Source organism: Mustela nigripes, unplaced genomic scaffold, assembly GCF_022355385.1.
Source record: "Mustela nigripes isolate SB6536 unplaced genomic scaffold, MUSNIG.SB6536 HiC_scaffold_148, whole genome shotgun sequence".
Taxonomy (NCBI): domain Eukaryota; kingdom Metazoa; phylum Chordata; class Mammalia; order Carnivora; family Mustelidae; genus Mustela; species Mustela nigripes.
In genome coordinates, this window is record NW_026739562.1 from 6,006,170 (window position 1) to 6,026,257 (window position 20,088).

At 41.2% G+C, this 20,088-nt stretch overlaps 1 protein-coding gene across 1 annotated transcript in view; it reads left to right on the plus strand.

Annotated features, from left to right (window-relative positions):
* Window positions 1-19,336, plus strand: part of LOC132008350 (very-long-chain 3-oxoacyl-CoA reductase) — a 160,672-nt gene extending 141,336 nt beyond the window's left edge. The window contains exons 8-11 of the mRNA XM_059386869.1: window positions 1,789-1,870; window positions 3,941-4,006; window positions 17,432-17,581; window positions 17,836-19,336. Coding sequence (XP_059242852.1) covers window positions 1,789-1,870; window positions 3,941-4,006; window positions 17,432-17,581; window positions 17,836-17,940 — 403 coding nt within the window. The 3' untranslated portion in view covers window positions 17,941-19,336. The remainder of the gene's footprint in view (window positions 1-1,788; window positions 1,871-3,940; window positions 4,007-17,431; window positions 17,582-17,835) is intronic.
* The last annotated feature ends 752 nt before the right edge of the window (window positions 19,337-20,088 follow it).

Genomic DNA, 20,088 nt, shown 5'->3' on the forward strand with positions numbered 1-20,088 from the left:
GAGTTTCTCACAAATAGATAAAATCAAAATCTTAAATACTTATTCCTAATTACTAGTTTTTGCCCTAGAGTGATTGGGTTCTAACTCTTGATAGGCATTCTTACTCCCTTCTAGTATTTAAAAACAAAAGCCTTTTGGGGCACCTGGGTGGCTCAGTCGGTTAAGCCTCTGCTTTCAGCTCAGGTCATGATCTCAGAGTCCTGGGATCAAGCCCCACATCAGGCTCTCTGCTCAGCAGGGAGCCTGCTTCCCCCTTTCTCTCTGCCTGCCTCTCTGCCTGCTTGTGATCTCTCTCTCTGTCAAATAAATAAAGTCTTAAAAAAAAAAAAAAGACTTTTTTTGGTCTCTGAGATACAAACAAAACATGCAAGAATCATATATCAGTGCATAGACTAAATATTTCCAACTTTCTTTAAAACCTCAATATAATACTTTTAAATTTGACATTTGATTTCAGTGACCAAAATATGAGTGGATTTCACTGTTCAGGAACATGTGTATTACTAGTAAAGACTTGGGTTCAAAAATGAAAACACAAGACGACAACTTGTTTCCAGGGACACAGTAAGCTAAGAGTCCAGACTTCCGTCTGATGGTTGAAGTGGCATCTCGCCTAGGGGCTGGCAGATGGACTCAGTGATTTTGGGGGATTATTTCTTTTCAGATTTATGTCTAAAATAACGTAGATTCCATTTAATCATGTTTCTTTTATTATTTTGCATATTTTATTATTTTGCATGGGTCTATAGAGTTCTTTTTAAAAAAATGCTGAAAAAATAGGTCTTGGGGGAGGTAAATTCGGAAGAACAAGGGGAAGCTGAGTGGAAGGAAAGGAGCCTCACCTGGAGGACAGGAGGTGGGTAGGGTTTGCTTGAAGTAGATGAAGGGGACTGACACCCCACCCACTACCCTGAGAATAATGGATTTGTTGGGGGAAGAGTGGCTCTTAATTCTGTTGAAAATTCCTAAAGCCCTAATTCCAAACTTTACCCAAACTGGATGTACTTGCTGGCCACTAGTGTATTTACAGCATTGCTTTCCTCCAATTATTGTTCATTTATTAGTAAAATTAGTAATTCCTAATAACTTTCTGACTTGGACCTTTCAGTAGTCTCTAGAAGTTACAGTAGAAATTGAGCTTTGCCTTTGGGCAAAGAATATGGTTTGATCTCCTATAGAGTTGCATAATTTTATAGTCAACTCTTTGTTTTGTAACCAAGTAGCAACAGCCTGGAGGAAGAAGCAGGGCAGAACATAACCATTCGCTTGTCACTGGGAGATTTTATTAAGCACCTGTTACATGCTCAGGACTGTGCAGGGGTGTTGGAGGAAACGTGTAAGGTAAGGGCTATGATGTGTAGAAACTTAGGGTTTTGTCGAGGGAGAAAAGCATTTATACATATGCGATGATTAAATACTACAGCAAGGTAGTTTGTGCTACCAGGCCAGGATTATGAGAGTGTTTCTAAGAGCAAGGATTCTTGGTGATGTGGCCAGAGAAGACCTCTGACAGGAGAGATCAACCGGAGGAGATTGTCGCTCTGATCTGGTCATGCCCCGGATTACTAAAGCAGAAATGAGCTAATCGCAGACAAGAGCTATTTTTAGTTGATTGAGTTATGCCTCATTCACTGACCAAGGATATCATGTGCTATGAAAGGCAAGGAGAGATGTCTGTTAGAAAAACAGTTATATTCTGTTTAAAGTAATTCTATGTCACGAACTGTAATTTACAAGCCATTGTGTCTGTGATTTCATTCTGTTTACTTGGTGCATTTTCCTTTTCAGATCTAAAGGGGCAATTCTGAATATCTCCTCTGCCAGTGGCATAGCCCCAGTTCCACTGTTGGCCATCTACTCTGCAACCAAGGTGAACAATTTTTTAGTCAATCATGTCAGGCTAAGAATGATGAGAAATAACTATAGAGGCTTCTTGGAGTTCTCTTCTTGGCTGTTTTCAAATGGACTGGGAAGGAAAGGAATGAGGCACTAAGAGCTCAGATTCACAGATGCTTTATTTTCCTGGCAGTCAGCTGGTTTTAAAACCGATACAGGCGTACCTCTGAGTTACCAGAGGCTTGGTTCTAGACCCTCACAATAGCGCGAATATCACAGTAAAGCAAGGCCAATGAGTGGTTTGTTTTCACAGTGTATATAAAAGTTACGTTTACACTAGGGTCTGTGTGGAAAAAAAAAGTTATGTTTACACTACACCGTAGTCTTTTAAGTGTGCAATAGTATTATGTGTGCAATAGCATTATGTGTGTAATAGCATTATGTCTCGAAAAGCAATGTACCTATTTTAATTAAAAAATACTTTATTGCTAAAATTTGCTGTCCTCTGAGTCCTCAACATGTGGTAATCACTGAACACAGATCACCATAATAAATATAATAATAACGAAAAACTTGAAATATTACGAGAATTGCCAAAATATGATGCAGGGACAAGAAGTGAGCATATGCTGTTGGAAAAATGGTGTCAGTAGACTTGCCTGATGCAGGGTTGCCACAAACCTTCCACTTTGTAAAGAACACAGTCTGTGTGATGTGCAGTAAGGCGAAATACAAGGAAACAAGGTATGCCTGATTTTGTGCTTTCCATGGAGAGCTGGCCTAGGCCAGTCAGCTCTGTTGATCAGAACATGTTGATGATGGCGGATTTGGCTCATGAATGAGTCAGCTTCCTCATCCAGCAAAAGTTTGAACTCTGCAGAGCTAAGTGAAAGAATTTGCCACCAGTCAGGACATAAATATACATAGTAGGTACAAGACAGCCCGGATCAGAGTGTGAGTATTTTACATTATTCAGAATTCATAGGTATTTATTGTCACTTCTGGAGTGAGACAAGGATTTTCTAGAACTCTGTAAGATGTCATAATTCTATACAATATCACCACTCACCTCTTCACATTACTAGGAGGAAAAATAATTTAGAATCCATTTCCGGCTGCCGACAGGTCCATGGTGTCTTCTTACCCGTTGCTGAGGCATACGACACATCTCTGAAATGAAAGTAACCATTGAGATGCTGAAATTAAACAAGCTTTTAGGGGAAAATGAGCAAAGTATAGTAAGAACTTGCGATATGTCAGAGAAGGAAAAGAGCAAAATGTTTGCCTTCTTTTTCCCTTGGCTCCGTATCCACCGGAAAAACGTGAACAGTGACTACTGTTTTGAAAAAGCAAGGCACCACGCCCCCTCCTGCCATCTTCTTGCTTTCTGTATCTCTGAAATATACAGAAGGTGGGTTTAAGATGAACACCATGTTTCTTGAAGTGATTTTTGGACCCAAGCTTCTCACCCTGTTCTGCTCTGTGGGCATAAGACTATGATTAATTGGGACCCCAGCAGAGTCATTATTGATACATTATTTTAAGCCTGAGGTGGAGTCCATATTTGAAAAATGGGACATTATATTTTACAAATAGATTTAAAAGTATTCTATCAGAAGAAGATGGGCTGTCACATTCATCCCTACACTTCTTGGATCTTTCCATCCCCAAGGACCAAAAGGATGCTTGCTCTTTTCTTTACTGACAACAAAATCCCTATAGAGGAGAGTTGAACAGAATTCATATTGTGTTTCCGTTCGAATGGCAAGTGGGGAGGAGGAACCGGAGCCTTTGTTATATAATAAAACATTTCTTCTTGGAAAGTAATTTTCTGAAAAAAATGAAAGACCCTTTGCTGGTTAAGTCAAGATTTTATCTTGAGATTATATTTGGTAAGAGAATACTTAATTTAGTGGCAGATAAAAACAACTTGAGGTTTTGAGGGTTTTTTGTTTTTTTTTAAGGTCTCTTCTGCATTGGAAATAAGAAGAATGATTAGGAACTCAGTGTTAAATGGTTAGTTTGTTATTTGTGTTGCCATGACTACTGATCAGACCAATTGATGCAATGTATGTGTTTCCTTCTCACTCCCACCCCATCCCAGGCTTTTGTGGATTTCTTCTCTCAGTGCCTCCATGAGGAATATAAGAGCAAGGGTATCTTTGTGCAGGTGAGTAGGGTTTGTCTCAGTTGCCTATCCCTGTTTTTGTGTGGTTTCCACAGCAACTGTTGCCGTCTTGGCAACGAAAGAAAATCACATTCCTAAAGAAGTGAGTGTGACGTTAGCACACCATTAAAGACATGATTTTTTTTTCTTTTATGCACTTAAGTCTAGATTTAAAAAAATTATCCCCTAGAATTCTGAAGTAGGGATACTTAAAGTAGGACCAAGTGCATGGTTTTATTTCTTAACAGTTTTATTTTGAGAAAATTGGGACTGTCAGTATCTCTTAGCTGCCAGGTGTGAAAGGTGTGCTGTGACTCCATTCCCAAAGCCACAGGGTAAGCATCGCAGGGGCAGGCGGAGGGCTGCATAAAACCCTCTCTTTCCAGAGCAAGGCTATGACTCTGGGGTGGTGGTGAGTTTTCTTTTCTTTTTCTTTTTTTTTTTTTAATTGTGGTAAAAATACCTAACAGAAAACACTTAAATCATTTTTCGATATTGAGTTCAGTGGCATTAAGGACATTCACACTGTTGTGCTACCATCAGTACCATCCCTCTCCAGAACTTTCTCATCTTCCCAAACGGAAACACTGTATCTATTAAAGTAACTCCTCACTTCCCCCTCTCCCAGCCCTGGACACGCTCCATTCTACTTTCTGTGGCTCTGAACCTGGCTACTCGAGGGACCTCACATGGGTGGAATCCCCAGTCTTGGTCTTTCTGCGGCTGGCTCACTGCACTTCGTGTCACATCTTCAGGATTCGCCCATGTTGTTGGCTGTGTCGCACTTCCCTTTTGCTTGACGGCTGAATGGAATTCCGTCGTATATACACGCCGTGTTGTGATTCTTCTTCGTTCATCAGCTGTTGGACATTTGGGTTGCTTTCACCTTTTGGCTGCTGTGAATAGCGTTGCTGTGAACATGAGGTGTACACCTATCTTTTTGAGACTCTGCTTTCAGTTCTTTTGGACAGGTGCCCAGAAATGGAGTTGCTGGATCAGGTGGCAATTATTTACGCGTGTGTGTGTGTGTGTGTGTGTGTCTGTGTGTCTGTGTGTATGTATCTTTTCTTTGAACTGCCTTACCTTTTCTTTAGAAGCTTACCTATTTTGTATTCCCACAACATATCAGGATTCCAACTTTTCCATATCCTTACCAATACTTATTATTTTGTTGTGTTTTTGTTTTTAAATACTAGCTGTCCTAATGGGTAGGAGGTGGCCTGTCGTTGTGGTTTTGATTTGCGTCTCCCTCATTCGTGATGCTAAACACCTTTTCGGTGCCCTTTCAGCTGGTTATTGGTCATTTTGTATCTTCTTTGGAGAAATGTCAGTTCAGATTCGTTGCCCTTTTTTACTTGGGTCGTTAGCTCTTTATTGTTGAATTGTGGGAGTTCTTTATATATTCTGGATATTAACCCTTTATCAGGTATATGATTTGCAAATATTTTCTCCTGCTCTGTGGGTTGCCTTTTCATTCTGTGGCTGTGCCCTTGGATGCACAGAAGTTTTTAATTTGAATGTGGTCCGTTTCCTTTCGTTGCCTGTGCTTTTGTGTCCTATGCAGCAAATCGTTGCCTAATCGAATGTGAAGCTCTCCGTTTTCTTTCAAGTTTTTTGGTTTTAGCTTTTACATTTAGGCATTTGATCCATTTTGATTTAATCTTTGTAGAGACCTTTGCTTTTATTATGTAGCTAACAGACACAACGCTGTGAAAGTATAATACCAAATATGAGAGGGAGCAAAGGTAGGGGGTTTTATGACTACCTGTCTCAGAGCAGCTCTCCTTGTTCAACACAAAGAAATAATGGCTCACAGTGTTTCCCTGCTTAGGCACATTTTTAATAGTATCTTAGAGAAGTTGCAATGCACATCCCTTTCGTACTCCCACCCACGACCTGCCCCCACTTCTCTACACACCCCATTGTTCATCATGGCTCTCTTTATTGCGAGCCTCATATTTCGGTTTTTGTGCCCCGAAGCCCCAGATGATCAGTCATCGTAATAGCTAATGTTTGAAGTGTTACTTTCCACGCACAGGGCTAAGTACTTTATATGTATCCATTTATTTCATTTTTATCTCGTAATGACTTCATAAGGTGGTGCGATTATCATCTTCTATAAATTTATGGAAATCAGGGTTAGAGAGGTTAAGCCACTTGTCCATGTTGAACCAGGCCTCAAATCCAAGGCCATTTGGCACCAAAGCCTTTGTTTTTAATCACTGGGCTCCTAACTTGAGGCCTTTAGGGCAGCGTTGAACACATTGCAGCCATCTATCTGTGCTTGGGCAGTTACGGACTCAGTTCCATTTCTTCCCTCATATCCTTGGATGGTCAAGGTGGCCCGAAGTGTGTCTGGATCTAGCTTCCAAGCCATTATATTCTATGGGTGGAGACCACAGCTAAGTCACCCACAGTGAGATGGCGTGGTAGGTAAGGGAAGAGTAGGGTCAATGTGTCCTCATCTTCCAGGGCCACCTAGATTCTGCTTCCTGAGGTCTCGCGCCTGCAGTCCTTAAGTATCATAGCCCTTTGATGTTCTTCTGATTTGCAGCCTCCCATTAATACGCAGCATACATGGCGGGGAGGAAGACAGGTTTTTGAGAACTCTGAATTTTACACTGAACTACCACACTCCCCCTTCTTCCCCTGACCCTGTCATTTCAGTGCAAGTAGCTGAAGTCTGCCGTGTGGAATGTGGTGTATTTCAGTGACAAGGAGCTGATAAAGCACACGTGGAATGTAGGGTATCACGTGCCACACAGTGTCGTGCCATTTCCTCATTCTGAGGAATCTGTTGTAATCAAGTTATTAATTTCATAATTTTTAAACACCTGCTGAGACTCAGTAGGATCTCACCGATCCATCAGCGGGTGGCCTTGAGGCAGCATGGCCAGAAGCTGCCAGTGGCTGAATGACAAAAGGGAGTATTAGACTCTGTGAGCGCAGACGAGCGATTTCTGAAATTCTCTGAATAGATGAGACTGTCTCCTCCCTCATTCCCACAGCTTTTTTCCCTCAAAGATCTTTTCTCCATATTCTCTGCCTATTAGCCTGGCGTGATTAGAAGCTACTCCAAAAACAGTAACAGTTTGTTTTTTGAAATGTGTAACTTTGATAAACTTGTTTTTCCCCAATAATGAATTCTTAATTATGTCATTTCATTGATCATTGTCTTCCTTCAGAATGCATTCATTTGAGGTTTAAATGTAGCGTGAATTTGGCAAAAAAGAAATAAAAGCTCACATGTTTGGGAAGGAAAGTACAGCTGTCGTTTCTGTGTGAACGTACCAGAATGCTGAAGTAGAATAGAATGTCATACTAGTTCTGACCAAAGGGACAGAAATAGCTGGTCCAAATAAAGCTCAGAGTTAAAAATTATTTTTTATTTTATTTTTTTTTTTTGGTGGTGGTTTATGTCTGCCTGTTTTTTGGACCGGGAGTTATTTACTGGCAATTTTTTTTTTTTTTTCCACTCCACCCCACATACTGTTTCCCGGATGGTCTTGCTAGAAGCCAAGTCAGGTAAAATGGCTTTCCTGCCTAGTCCTCCAGCGGCTGCCTGCCGGGTTTGAGATTGAATTCTGACTCCAGAAGGCCATCGCCTCTCTTGCCACTCATCATCCCTCCCTGCGTCCGGCCAGAGTGGGCCTGGAGTGTCCAACACATACTCCGCTCTCGGCGGACTGGCTCCTTGGCCGTTGCGCCTTTCTCCTCTTCTCCCCGCTCCCCGTCTCCCCACCCCACTCGGTTCACGCTGGAGCCGATGACCCCTGTCCGTCTTTCAAGGCTCAGGCCACATTTCACCTGCCCTGGGAAACCAAATCTCAGCTACACGATATGATTTTCCTTCTGCTCTCCTCGTTCTGCTTACGACCTCGGCCCGATACTCTCTGGCTCCCCTGCCTTCGCCCACTTCAATATATCCTTGAGATCTGGATTTTTTCTTTTTTTTATTTTTTAATCTTGTTTGTGTCTGTGGTTGCTAGTGGCACATGTAATTTGGGGCACACTAGGGACCTGCTTATTGCTTGGTATCAGGGAAGACTCTGGTTATGCATGGCCGTGCTTCTCGGTACACAGACATTCATTTTAAAGGCCCTTTGAGCTTCTTCTCTTGCTCCCATAGGCTCTGGTCTTGAATTTTCAACCTCTGTATCTAGAGGGCTTCCAGGCTAATGCTGTGTTGCCATATTTCAGTTTCTTCTAATCCTTGGAAGGAAAGCTATCATTTTTAGGTCTTCCTCCATGTGAAGGTATATCAGATTGCTCTTTGGGGAGAGAAAGAGAGTATGTTTTTTTTTGAATTTAGGTTGTTTTGTATTAATTTCTTCTTAATATTTTTCCTTTGCTTTTCCCTTTCCATCTTTCCCTCAACTTCTTTTCCATAATTTTGTGAGGATATTTAAATTTTCCTTCATAGATTCAGATTTGTCATGAAATAAGCATTTTGTGGAAATGTAAATGAACAGTGGAGATAGCAAATGAAAAAAAGGTGAATTTTGGACCTGATAAATTCTGTCCATTATGTTTGAATTGAGAGTAAGAAGTTCTTTCTTGAGTAAGCCTTATCAAAAGTATGCTGTTGGTATGTTGGTGAGGACTCTCTGTTCTCATTACTGCCTTATAATTAAAGCCTAGTCAGAATTACGCTTAACGGGGCACCTGGGTGGCTCAGTGGGTTAAGCCGCTGCCTTCGGCTCAGGTCATGATCTCAGGGTCCTGGGATCGAGTCCCGCATCGGGCTCTCTGCTTGGCAGGGAGCCTGCTTCCTCCTCTCTCTCTCTCTGCCTGCCTCTCCATCTACTTATGATTTCTCTCTGTCAAATAAATAAATAAAATCTTAAAAAAAAAAAAAAAAAGAATTACGCTTAACACTTTCAAAGGACAAAATCATAAGTGATCCGATTGGCTAGTGGGTGGCCTCCGTCCTGGCTCCTTCTGTCTGCCAGGTACCAACTAGCCATGAATGAATGTATAAGGAGCTAAGACTAAGCCAACTTCCTGAGTCATACTTCTTGAACGCTTACTCTGTGAAACCTTCACAAGCTGCCTTGTTTTTTTAAAAATGTCTTATTTGGAAATAATTTCAAATCTATAGAAAAGCTGTAAGAATAAGAATAATACAAAGAACATTCTAGACCCCTCTACCCGGATTCACTTAATGTTACATAACTTACTCCATTTGCTCTATTACTGAAAGGTAAGTTGCATACATCATGGTTCTTTACCTCTAAATACTTCGGTGTGCACTGCCAAAGAATAAGGATATTCTCTTATATAACCACAACACACTTATCAACTTCAGAGTTAACATTGACATCATATTTTTATCTAATTTACCATCTGTGTTCTAGTTTTTGACTCCATAATATTTCTTATGGCATTTTTTATCCTCCAGTTAAGAATTCAGCCTAGGATCGGGTACTCCATAGTTGTCCCGTCCCTTTAGTTTACTTTAATCTGGAATAAATCCGCAGCTTTTTATTGTTTTTATGACATTGACATTTTTAAAGAGCAGAGTACGCGTCCTGCTCCTTTTGATTGAACACTGCTTATTTGGGGTTTATCTGATGCTTCCTCATAGTTGATATCACGTTATGCTTTTCTGGCCAAAATGGCACGCGTGGTTTTATATCTTTCTCGGGACATCGTATCCGGAGACACACGATAGCCCTCTGCCCTTCGTTGCTGCTGTTGATTTGGTTGCTTCACTCAAGGTTCCCCCCAGTTTTTCTGCTGTAGAGTTACTGTCTTTTCTTCTTGCACTGCTAAGCAGTCCGTGGGAAAGCACTATGAGACCAAGCAGATATCCTGTCTCCCTGTCAGTTTAGTGTTCCCTAGGTTTAGCATCCTCTGATGATTCCTCACCAACCTGTCTTAGGAAGAGGTTTTTGATGATAAAGAATTCATGAAGCCCTGCTTCATGAGTGGGTAGTTGGTCAGTTCTGTGCAAGAAGTCTCGGCTTCCTCAATCCAGACCATGGTTTTATGCAGACCGCATTTATCACTGGTATGCTTGGGGGCAGTGAGGAAGGGACACTGGGCTTGGCATCAGCAAACCCAGGTTTTACTTCTGATATCACCAGTCGGTGATCATTATCTGACCGACAGAAAGCCGCTTCCTTACTTTGAGCCCTAGTCTCCCCTTTTGGCAAGTGGGGACAAATAATGGGGCAGGTGTAAGAATGCCAGAAATGGAATTGATATCCAAGTGTGAAGAAGAGAGGAAAGAAACTTACATTTATTGAGTATGTACAATATGCTCCATGTTTTCCACTATTTTGTTATATTTCTTGAGATAGATAGACCTCAACCTAGTTCCATTTTACAGCTAGGAAACAAAGAAGCAATAGGAGTTGTGTCACTTGTGTAAAGTCCGTCTAGTGTGTCAGACCACAAATGCCTGCTACTTGCCAGGTCCTTGGGCAGGCAGGGAGGTAACGAAGTGAATAAGACACCATCCTTGTCCTCAAGGCACACAAAGAAAGAAAAGACAGGTATTTAAACACATTAGAAAGATAGTAAGTCCAAAACTAGAGGTATATATTGTGAGCCGCATTTCTTCGATGTAGACAAATTTAGAGGGTACCTGGTAGTCTGTACCTGGGGATACAATGGCAAAAAGACGGAGAGAGATGGATGTGGTAGAAACTTATGTTTAGTTGGGAGACCGACAGTAAACAGGTAAACAGATACAAGAATTCTCATTCACGACAGTATCCAGTGAGAGCGCTATGGAGAAATTAGAGGGGGGTGATGTGTTCACGAATGTGGGGAAGTGTGGGGAACTTGCCCATCTCTGGATTTTAACCTGGGTTTGAATAACTCCAAAGTCTGTGTTCTTTCTGTTTCTCATGGGGGTGTTTCTCTGCACCATATAGTTTTCTTCCTTGGAGCTGGGAAACCAAGTCTCTGGAAATGCTATCAACAAGGAGACCATTTGCTAACTGAAACCATCCCTTAGGGTTTAGTTTGTCTGACTCTTTACCAGAGGACAGACGAGGACACAGGTCGAGACCACGAAACCCAGAGAAGGTGGTTGTGGTTTCACCTGACCTGAAACTGAAATGGGTTTTCTCATTTTTAGCATGAGATTGCAGAAGAATACTCTGTTTAGATGTGAACTTACTGTAATGGGGACATTCACTGGGCCCCCTTCTCTTAAGTTACCGCCTTCCAGTGCTTTGGTAAACTCTTGGGTGATGAGAGTTGGTGGTTTCGTTAATTCATCTAAATGTAGTTTTTAATCAGAATAAATTTAGAAAATAAATAGGACACATTGAGATGAGGGAAAAATAAAATTCAATTTTTTTTAAATGAAAGAAGATAGTTCTCTTTTATATTTTGTTAAATATTTTATAGCTTTGAATAATCATGGAGATCTTTGGGGCTTCAAAGACCTAGGAAGCTAAATACTGAGAAGCGGCTATCAGGATTGAAAACCAAATTCTTCATCCATTCTTCTTGTTAATTGCCAAAGCCAATAAAAGAAGGCAATGGACTGTGTCTTTCTCTGCTAGTGCAGATGGAATCTAAGTAGAACTATAAAGCAATATAATTCTCCCGAGAAATAATCGTATCTGCACCATAACTGCTCCAACTTTGAGAACTGGCTTAAGAATTTTAACTTTAGTCCTGTTGGAGGTCATCAGACTCTGATCCCTTCCAGCCATGTGAATCTCCATGTTTGTCATTGGTAACATCCACTTTACTTGACTCTTTACAACAGTGGTAAATCACAAGAAATAAAACCTTAAGAGGTAATAATTATAAGGTGTCGGAGTAAGTCCAGAAAGAACTAACAGGTGGTTACCTCAGGAGTCACTCTATAAATACGGCGTTCTTCCACTTTTTACAAGATATAAAAAGATATAAAAAGATATAAAAATTCAGCCAAGTTTTTCTTTCTAAATTTATTCCAGAAAATATAAACATTATACACCTTAGAAAATACCAGAATTCAAACCCCACACACTTTCACTGACAGTATTTTATTTAATCCTCATAATAGTAAAGTAAGAAGGATGCTATATCCCCCAGCTGCAAAGTAAAAAACTTAAAGCTCAGTATTTTGGTCAAGATCAGACAACTAGTAAGTGGTCAAGTCCACGTGATTTCAAAACTGACATTCCCCCACCTCATACCCTACTACCTCTTTCTCCCATACCCCAAATTCAGTGCATTGGGAAATCCTGTTGACTTCAGTATCCTTTAAACATAATCCACTATCTGACCACTTCCTGGGACCACCACTGCTACCGCTAATTTAAGCCATTGTGATTGTGTGCTCTGAATATTTTGCAGTACCTTCCTACCCAGCAGTACCTTCCTACCCAGCCTCCCCTCCTCCCATCCTTGCCTATAGTCCACACAGTCTGCTCCCAACAGTCGGAGTGATCTCTTTAAAGCTAAATCCAGGTCATTTCACTTTTCTTCTCAAAAATTCTCCTGTGCCCTTTAATTTCTTTCAGAGTTAAATCATGAGCTCTTATGACCTACTATGTTCTGATGTCACACATCCCACATTTTCTCATCCCTTGCTATTTTTCTGGCCTCCTTGCAGTTCCTCAAACATTTCAAACGCATGTCTGCCTCAGGACCTTTGCACTTCTGTTCTTTCATTGAAAAGGATCTTTACCAAGATAGACTTTTTGCTAGCTCTCTCCCCTCACTGAAATCTTTGCTTATATGTCACCACATCAGAGAGGCCTTTCTTAGTCACCTGCAGGAACAGCGTCTGTCACCCCGTCCTTACTCTGTCCTTATTTTTCTTTTTTCCTTTTTATCATCACCTCCCAATGTAGTATCATGTTTTACTACTTGTTTATAATCTTTGTGTCCCACCCCCGCCCCAGATTTAAGCTGTATGAGATTAGGGACTTTGCTTTTGTTCACAAATGTAGTCCACTGCTGACAACAGTGTCCTAGTAGGTGCTCAGGAAATGTTTGTTGTTAAGTAACTGTTTTTTTTCGTGCTGTACAGTTTTTCCTTTTGTTATGTGAATGTTAACAAATAAATTCCACGTATTTGGAGGTAGGCCATTTGTGAGATTACCACCCAGCCAGTCTTTATCAAGGATTTTCTTTGTACAGAACATAGTACATTTTAACTCCTTCATTTGGGGCTTAGGCGTTAAGGTTTATATGTAATGTTACTGTGGGGCTGTTTGCTCAATGCCATGTAACCAGGGATCTCTGCCCCATCAGAGTGATGAGATAAGGAAGAGCCCTTTTGTGGAAATGCTCATCTCATGGCCTGCAAGTAAAGGAACACCAGCTCCCCAAACTGCATTCTGTGTACATAGTTATGGGTCTTCTGGAGGATCTCAGATCCTGAGATCCTGAAAGATGAACAGACACACATAAGGAGAAAAGGTTTTCTAAATGATGCCTCCGCAGAGCCACAGTTCTGCATGAAGAATGTGTGCTGGTCACACTGGTGAACTGATGCTCACAAAAGGCAGATCAGACATCGTGTCTAGAATTCTGTATTGTGCAAATGCCTGGAGTCCGGTGTCCTTTGGATCCACGTTTTCCAAAGCCTGGTTGTGAGTTGTTCTGGTCATTTTTAAATTCAAGAAGGCATGTTTAGTACAGGTACCAACATGAGAGATGCTTTACCACCTGAAATTATGATGTTCAGTATCTGATTCTTGAATGCCTGCCACGCAGTATTTCGTGTCCATCTTTTTTTTTTTTTTTAAGATTTTATTTATTCATTTGATAGACAGAGATCACAAGTGGGCAGAGAGGCAGGCAGGGGGAGGGGGGAGCAGGCTCCCTTGTGAGCAGGGGCTCGATCCCAGGACTCTGGGATCATGACCTGAGCCGCAGGCAGAAGCTTTGACCCACTGAGCCACCCAGGTGCCCTGTGGTGTCCATCTTTCCAGTATACAGTGATGCTATTATTAAGTAGCCTTCCTACTCTGAGTCAGGCCCCTAAATTGTTTTGTAAGGACCAGATTACCTAAGCAAGCTACTCCAGTAGGGGAGGAAAAAAAGATGCACGTTGTTTCCAGGGATTGTTGTTTAAAAAACACACTGGGGTGCACCTGGGTGGCTCAGTCGGTTAGATGTCTGCCTGCAGCTCACGTAGTGATCCCAGGGTTCTGGGATCAAGGCTCCCCCTGCAAACTCCCCACCTCCGCCCACCCGCCAATCAAGCTCCCTGCTTCTCCCTCTCCCTCTGCAGCTCCCTCTGCCTAGGTGCTCACTCTCTCTCAAATAAATAAAATATTAAAAAATAAATAAATAAAATTTAAAAAGCAAGCTGAATAAGGACAAAACAACAGCTTTGCTTTCTGGCCTAATTATTTTCACGTTGGGATTCCAAACTGGAAGACCAGAGCACTTGCCTACACCTGTGGTTGTGAAGGTCCAGGTTGTTTCCAGGCAGGAATCTTTATAATGGCAAAGTTTTGAGCTTAAGCAACTTGTAAAATTTGTTCTGCCACAAAATACTTCCTGTAGAAGGGTGACTATATTCCCAACCTGTTCACTGTAATATTTCCATGAGTAGGGAGGAAAATGGATTAATTTAGTTATTGTTTACTGTGTTTTTGGTGACTTCTTTAAGGATGTATCTGGATGACACTTTGGGGTATTTCTTTACTTTGACACATACCTTAAAATACTCCTTTTTAAATTCTTGGAAAGTAGCTAGACCTGTACGTTTGTCTTAGTTTAGATAGGTGATCTTGCTTAAGCTTCAGAATAATATCTAAAATTTTACACCATATTATATTGTGAACTTCCTGGCATCATTAATTATCTGTACTGCAGCAGTGGAAGGGGGTCCCGATGCAATTCCTTCAGTGCCGTGCACACTGAGGAGTTCTGTTACCAAGTCACGCAGCAGATCTGTGCGTCCCTCCTATGTGCTAGGGGCTGCTCTGAGCTTTGGCCATATGATGGTGAATAAGACCATGGCTGCATAGAGCTGATACTCTAGAAATCACTACTGTCCCGTGATTGGGTTTAGTTTTCTGTTCCATTTAGCTTTTGTCCTGCCACTGCTCCATACATTTCTTTTTTTGCTTTTTAAGATTTTATTTGTTTGACAGAGATCACAAGTAGGCAGAGAGGCAGGCAGAGAGAGAGAGAGGAGGAAGCAGGCTCCCCACTGAGCAGAGAGTCGGATGCAGGGCTTGATACCAGGACTCTGAGATCATGACCTGAGCTGCAGGCAGATGCTGAACCCACTGAGCCACCCAGGCGCCCCGTGCTTCACACATTTCTGACTCCTGAACCATACTGAACAGCTTTGCAGTTGCCCAAGGACCTTGTGCTCTCTCTCTTTTTCTTTGTCCCCACTGTTCTCATTACCCAAAATGTTCTTCCTTTGTTTGTTTACCTGGCAAAGTCCTCCACTTTAACACTTCGCTCTAAAGTATTTCATCTTTGAATCCTTTGCATCCTCTGCTAGACCACATTAACTGCCTTGATTTTAAGCCATTGGTGGAAATAAAAAACCTTTCCAGAACAGAATTTAAGTTTCTTCATTGGAAAAACATAGCTCGACTTGGGATTCCTAGGCGTGTGTCTCTTGCCTCCACTTCCCGGAGCTAGGAGGTTCCCCAGGCTCTCTGGATGGTTTAGCTGAATGGTGAGTGACCTTATTGCACCATCAAGTGGTTCATCCGGGCAGTGCCACTTAATTCTTCTGCAGGATGCTAATAGTCCAACTTATGCCATGTATCTACAGAGAGAGGGAGGGTGATAATATCAAGATGTAATTGGAAGGTATAATTGTCAGACCATCTTCATCCTGAGACACTCAGAACTTTACAGAACCCTCAGTGGCTCGTGATCCATAGATGGAAATGGGGTTTTAAATCTTCACTTTTCTTATTAACCGGGAAATCTGAAACAGAGATGTGACACGGCTTGCTTGTGTTCCTTCATTATTTAAGATGGTGCATAGGCATATGCTTTCTTTTGTTTTGTTTGCCACTCAGCTTGGCAAACGGTTTTCATTCCTCACCCATTGTTAGAGTCTCAGGGAACTCTTCATGTCATACTGTATCCTGGCCACATGGCTTTAAAATTAAATACCTTTTTGACAAAGTATTTTTGCTCAGTTAAGTGGGGGTTGCATGGATAGGGGTAAATTCTCAAAAACCAAGAATCACCTAATCAAAGGTAGCCCAGGTATTGAGGTACTTGGGGGACATTAATTAACTTAGTGTGGGTTTGTGGCTGCCGGCACATAATAGAAAGATGGAGAAGGACCGTGTTTAGGCCCTTGGGCTCTTGGTTCTTACCAGGCAGGCTGGACTTTCAGCCCCCATGTTAATGAGGGTGGAATATATTCCTTGACTCATACTTGGAGTGGGAAAAATTCAAAAACCTAAAAGCAAAAACCCCAAAGAGACATGGGAACATTCCTTCCAGCTCTCAGCAGGAAGGAAACACCTCCTCTGGGACATATCTCAATTTTATTTCTACCTCTAGTGAAATTTTTTATTTTGACCACCAGGTATTAGATCCTCCTCTTTAACAGAAACATCACTGTCCTCAATACCCTTTCCTTTCCTGCACATGTGGGAAACGGAATACATTCACTCTTTGATGAATGATCGCCCAACCAACTTCAAACTGCAGAAGGAACCTCTTATGTCATGAGTCAGGACCCGTTGGAGTAGGGTCTCCTCGTGTTCTATGTTGAATCCTATCCAAATGTGTCAAGCCTGAGCACTAAAGAACTTGACACTAGTTAAGTCCTTCTGACAGGTCATGTTCAAATCTGTCCTCCCACGCCACTCCCCTCAAGGGTCTCTTGGTTAGCCAGGCTGTTTCCATGTGGTTTTAGGGTCTCTCCCCACAACGAAGAAAGAAAAAAAAAAAAAAATGGTGTGCTGGGGGAAGATCCTATTCTATCAGCAGCAAAGTTTATAAGACTCAGACACAATGGTAAGAAACTAGGAAAGGAAGAGTAGTAGCTAGACTCTGAGAGGGGAAATGCTTATTTTTTAGAGGCACCAAAGCTGTTAGAACTATCTTAAGGAACCACAAATTAGAAGGAAAATGAGCATTATCTCTTTGGGAGGATAAAATGTCAAAAACCTTCATGGTGGTTTTGTAACAATATTCAGTTTAGTCAAGAATGGAAAGAGTATCCTTTCCAGAACCACCGCTCTCCAGGTTTGTTTAAGTGCCTTCTTTTTAAAAGGTACAAAAAGGTCTGTTTCTGCTTATGTTTAATACTTTCTAAGTCTCAAATTGTTTCATTGATAGATTGCTGTATTACAGTTGATTTTATGCCATCATGTACTCTCTCAAGCTGACTTTAGATCTCACCAAAATGTTTCTATGCTTCTGCCAGTAAGAGCAATCAAACAATTCTCAGTTTGTGGTCTAACTAATCAAGAGCATGTTTTTTGTTTTTGTTCTTGTGGTGCTGGTGATGGGCTGTTGCCCTTCTAGAGTGTTCTGCCGTACTACGTAGCTACAAAGCTGTCGAAAATCCGAAAGCCAACTCTGGATAAACCGTCTGCGGAGACATATGTGAAGTCTGCACTGAAAACTGTGGGCTTGCAGTCCCGAACCACCGGATACCTGGTCCATTCTCTTATGGTATGTAGACTTGCAAGTCTCCAATCAGCTCTTTGGTTTGGAGTTTTCTTTCCTGTTAGGTCGCAAAATAGCATGTGGTGTGTTAGCATCTATATGTTGTCTAGACTTACTAATGAGGCATCTGTGTTTTATTTTAAACACCCAAGAACTTTAAACTTGACCAACGAAACAATAGAGTAAAACATAAGATCGGATGCTCTCAGTTAGCCCAAATTGTAGGCTGTCATGACATATCTCCCCATTTCTCTCCCTAGGACTCAGTAATTTCAATCATGCCTACCTGGCTATATTTTAAAATCACCATGAATTTGGGCAAGTCCACACGGGCTCGCTATATGAAGAAAAACAAGAAGAACTAAGCACTGGTAACTCGCTGAGTAGCTTGGCCCAGTGTGCCAGCCTACGTGTGTTTACGGCAAAGCACCCACCCGTCTCCAAAGTCTGCGGTTGTCGTTTGATCAGTTACTAATAAGGCTAAATGTTGTCATAATTGGGACGAAAGCAGAAATTGTGTTCAGCAGTTCTGGACATACATTTTGAATACTGCCAGGAGTTATTTTGAAATTTAATGTAAATGCTCCTATCCAATGGACATAGAACTAATAATACTAACAAGAACAGTGTCATGGGAAGAAACGTGATTTTGGCAAATCACGGAATGACAGAGTCAGATATAACACTTCAGTGGTTTGCTCTGGCCCGGATGGTGATGGTTCTTGTATTTTCTCTGAATTATAACTTAAAAAGTAATGGCGAGCTTCATTTTTTTTTTTTTTGTAAACACTTGGAGGGAGCGGAGATTAATTGATTCACTTATAGGAGGACACATTGTAATAAGCATTGCTGTGAGGTTTTCTAAAAGTATGTCCCAATGTGTATATTTCTGTGGAACTTTTTGTTCTCAAAGGTAGCTAATGATGTAAAAATAATACAGGAAACATGAAAGTTCCTTTTGACACATGGAGCCCACTAATACATGCTTTCCTCTAATACATATTTCTTCTCAGTTTAAATGCGCGTAAATACCGAAAGCTATATGGTATGATTTATAAAGGTAAATGGGCCAAAAAATACATTGAGATGAGCAGTCACTTATTGTGCCGCTAAAACCCTGACCCAGGAGAGTGGCCTGCTTGGACCCCAGCCTCTTTTGTCTCTGCACTGCACCAGTCCTGTTCCCATGTGTGACCACAAGCTATTCCTAAAAGAGTAATGGTAACAGAGAAGTGACCTTAGACTTTGAAATCGATACCCTGTAGATAGCAGTCTGACTAGTTTTAATAAAAGATGATATAACCACAGTGATGATTGTAAATGTATTTCTTTGGTGCTTGAAATTAAGGCTGTTTTTACACAGGCTTACTATAAATTAAGACTTACTTTTATCCTGCTCCATAACTTGAGGGAAATCACCAAGAGATAATTCAGTATTGTGAAACATGTAACACAGAAGGTAGGTCTTTATGAAAGCTGTGGTTCCTAAGCTCTGAGTTTTAAGCACCAGGAGATTTGTTTTAAAAAAAAAAGAAGTAATTGCCGTGTTTAGGTGTTGAGGTGTTTCTACCCTTTAGTTTTGCTAGCTAAGGATGTAAAACAAAAATAGGAAGAGCCAAAGTACGGTCTGCTCTTAGCATCATTACATAGGAGAAAAGACAATTTAGCACCCAAAAAGTAAGAACATAATCTCAGAATCATTTAAACTGACTTTTGAATTATGATTTTGAAATGAAAATAAACTTAGTTTTATGAAAAACACATTGCCTTTTTCTTTCTCATTTTGTTGTTGAAATGGTGAAACCACAGTGACCTGAGCGATACTTTGTTTGCTTTCACACGTGGGCTCGTTGATTATTGTGGGTGGTCGTTTTCAGTGGGTTGGTAGCATGGGGAGGGATCGATGTGCAAGCATACACAGTATGCTCCCTTCCACCCAAGTTAGAAAGCAGTTGTATTCTGACCAAATCCTGTAGCAATCTCCAAACTTCTGAGCTCTAGCTTTTACTACTTCAACTTGGGTTGTGTCCTCGTATATTTGACACCTAAGACTGAAGATAATGGAATGAAACTCTGTTTCTAGGCACAGGGAAAAATTCATTGAAAAAAAAAAAAAAACAAAAACAAAAACCCAGCGTACTCCAAACTTTCAAAATAGTGGAGCACAGTTTTTAGACTTCACTTTATATCAACTTGATGTTCTAGTCCTATGTGTGCTAGATAAGGTTGGAACCCAAGAGAGTAGAGTAAAAGAGAGACTGATTCATGTAGAATCAGCTCATTTCACAACACAGTGAGCTAGATTTTAATTTCTTGTTCTTTCATGGTTTCCGGCAGTAGCATGGGGGGAACACACGTAATGACATTGCCATTCTGAGTTGTCTTTGTGCCAGTCCCCCATGCACTGGGAGTAAATACAGATGTTATGACTGTTTCTCAATTTCCTCAAATGTGGTCCTGCCCTAAATAGATGACTTCCTCTCATTGGATCATTTATTGCATTGAAATACGAC